Source organism: Daucus carota, chromosome 9, assembly GCF_001625215.2.
Source record: "Daucus carota subsp. sativus chromosome 9, DH1 v3.0, whole genome shotgun sequence".
Lineage (NCBI taxonomy): Eukaryota > Viridiplantae > Streptophyta > Magnoliopsida > Apiales > Apiaceae > Daucus > Daucus carota.
In genome coordinates this window covers 28,992,754-28,994,797 of record NC_030389.2, presented here as the reverse complement: position 1 = coordinate 28,994,797, position 2,044 = coordinate 28,992,754, and the positions used below count along the sequence as shown (strand labels likewise).

The window sequence follows — 2,044 nt, the reverse complement described above, 5'->3', positions numbered from 1 at the left end:
TAGTAATTTTTTGTACAATTAAAAAATAAAGTTATTAAATAATAATTACGTACTTGTGAATTTGGGGTTGTTACATCACCATAGTTATTATTACTTTATCGAGCAAGATTTTGATAGAGTGTACTTGAATTCTTTGGGTGGATATCTAATATATGATTTTTTTTTCATTGTTATTTTTCTTTTTCCGAACATAATCTAAGAAATTTTGATAGAGTATACTTGAATAGGGGTGAGCATTCACTCGGTCCGATCCAAAACCGGATCAAACCGAATAGACCCAGAATCGAAGGACCGAACTTTATTTTGGTCTATTCGGTCCGGGCCGAATGGACCGAATTTTCAGAAAATTAGGACCGAACCGAATTTACACGATTCGGTTTGGTTTTTCGGTTCCAGTTCAGTTTTACTCACCCCTAATTTTAGGACAGGTATTATACTTTAAGGGGGTATATTCGATTGAGATTTTAAAGGATTTTTTTTCATTAATGAAATCCGAGAATATTCAATTGGGATTATTCAAAATGTTTTAAAATCTTAGGATAGTCAATTGAGATTTTTAATTATTTTACAAAATTTGGTGGTATTCAATTAGGATTGAAAATTATGCTTAAAAATCCAATGGTATTCAATTGAAATTGTTTAAAATCTATCAAAATCTGAATGGTAATGGATTGTTTGGATTTCATAAAATTATGGATTTTGTAGGGATTCCGTTTTTTGAAATCCCACCAAAAAATTAATGTGAGTTGGAGGTATTTTGCTTGAATCCTAAAGAATCTATATAACTCTATTTTATGACATTTTATCAAAAATGCCCATTAAATTTAAATCACATGCAATCCATTAAAATACATATATTAAAAACAATACATTAAAATGTCAACAGAATTGAATACACCGCCAGATTTTTTGCATAGAATCAAAATCTGTTATATTCTACGAAAATTCATAAATTGTTTATGAATTCAACATATATATATATATATATATATATATATATATATATATATATCTTCTATCAATGAGTAGAAAGATTATATGCATGAAAAAAATATGCAAAAGATTCTCCCTAGCTATAAATTCCATGAACACAGCTGTTTTATTCAATAACTGTGAAATCTCATATACCTTATTATCTTTTTAAACTCATATAAACAATAAAAATCACAAATTACAGCTCATATATGCTATCAGCTGAGAGGCTATATACTTATCTCTTTCATTGTTTAGTTCACAGCAATAACATTTTCGCAGTGATGAGTAATTCAAACCAAAATGGTTTAACAAGCCCAATATCTACAGCTCCAAGGAGGCATGGAGGAGCACCTCAATATTCATTCAATTCTGATGGGTCTTTAATGACCAACGGTGAGCCAGTGAATGGCATCAACAAAACAGTCATTCTTGAAATCCCTAGTGGATTTGATGTCATAAGTTGTGTGGTGCAATTTGCACTGCATTTCGGGCTTGCTGTAACTGTGCTTACTGGCCAGGGACTCATTTCTGAGGTTGATATTGCGTATCCACTCAATGCAATCCCTCCCCCATGCGTTTCTACAAGCTTCCAGATAATTTCGTTTTCTGGGGCTTACCGTTGTTTAAATGCTGCTTCTGGAAATATTATTAGTTGTTTCCATGTTCAATTTGCAGATGCTGCAGGTAATGTTATGGGAGGACAGATTCTCTCTCAGATGAAAGCAACAAGTGTTGTTACTCTTGTTCTTGCCGTTTCTACACAAGTCTGATGTTTTAATTCTTATCTCTGTAGTGTTGTTCTGCAGTGCAAGAGATCCACTAGCCATGTACTCTAATAAACTATCCAATTCAAATAAATCATTTTCAAATATTTATTCCTTATGTTTTTTATGATATACAACATTCCTTAATTATTAGTATATTTCATTTGGTATACACACAGAAAATACATATGGAAATCAATTATAAGTTACATAAATATCAATGAAATACAATAAGAGAATATGGATTAAGATATATGCGGGGTGGCTTTCCTCAAAATGACTGCGTACGCATCATAAAATTTTGT

At 31.3% G+C, this 2,044-nt stretch overlaps 1 protein-coding gene across 1 annotated transcript; it reads left to right on the top strand.

Moving 5' to 3' along the window:
* Window positions 1–1,256: 1,256 nt before the first annotated feature.
* LOC108203743 (AT-hook motif nuclear-localized protein 21-like) lies at window positions 1,257–1,745 on the top strand. The gene has a single exon (XM_017372874.2). It carries the CDS (start codon window positions 1,257–1,259, stop codon window positions 1,743–1,745), a length of 489 nt encoding a protein of 162 aa, XP_017228363.2.
* The last annotated feature ends 299 nt before the right edge of the window (window positions 1,746–2,044 follow it).

Coding starts and splice junctions, on each gene's coding strand:
- LOC108203743 (XM_017372874.2), top strand. CDS start 1,257: ATGAGTAATTCAAACCAAAATGGTTTAACAAGCCCAATATCTACAGCT.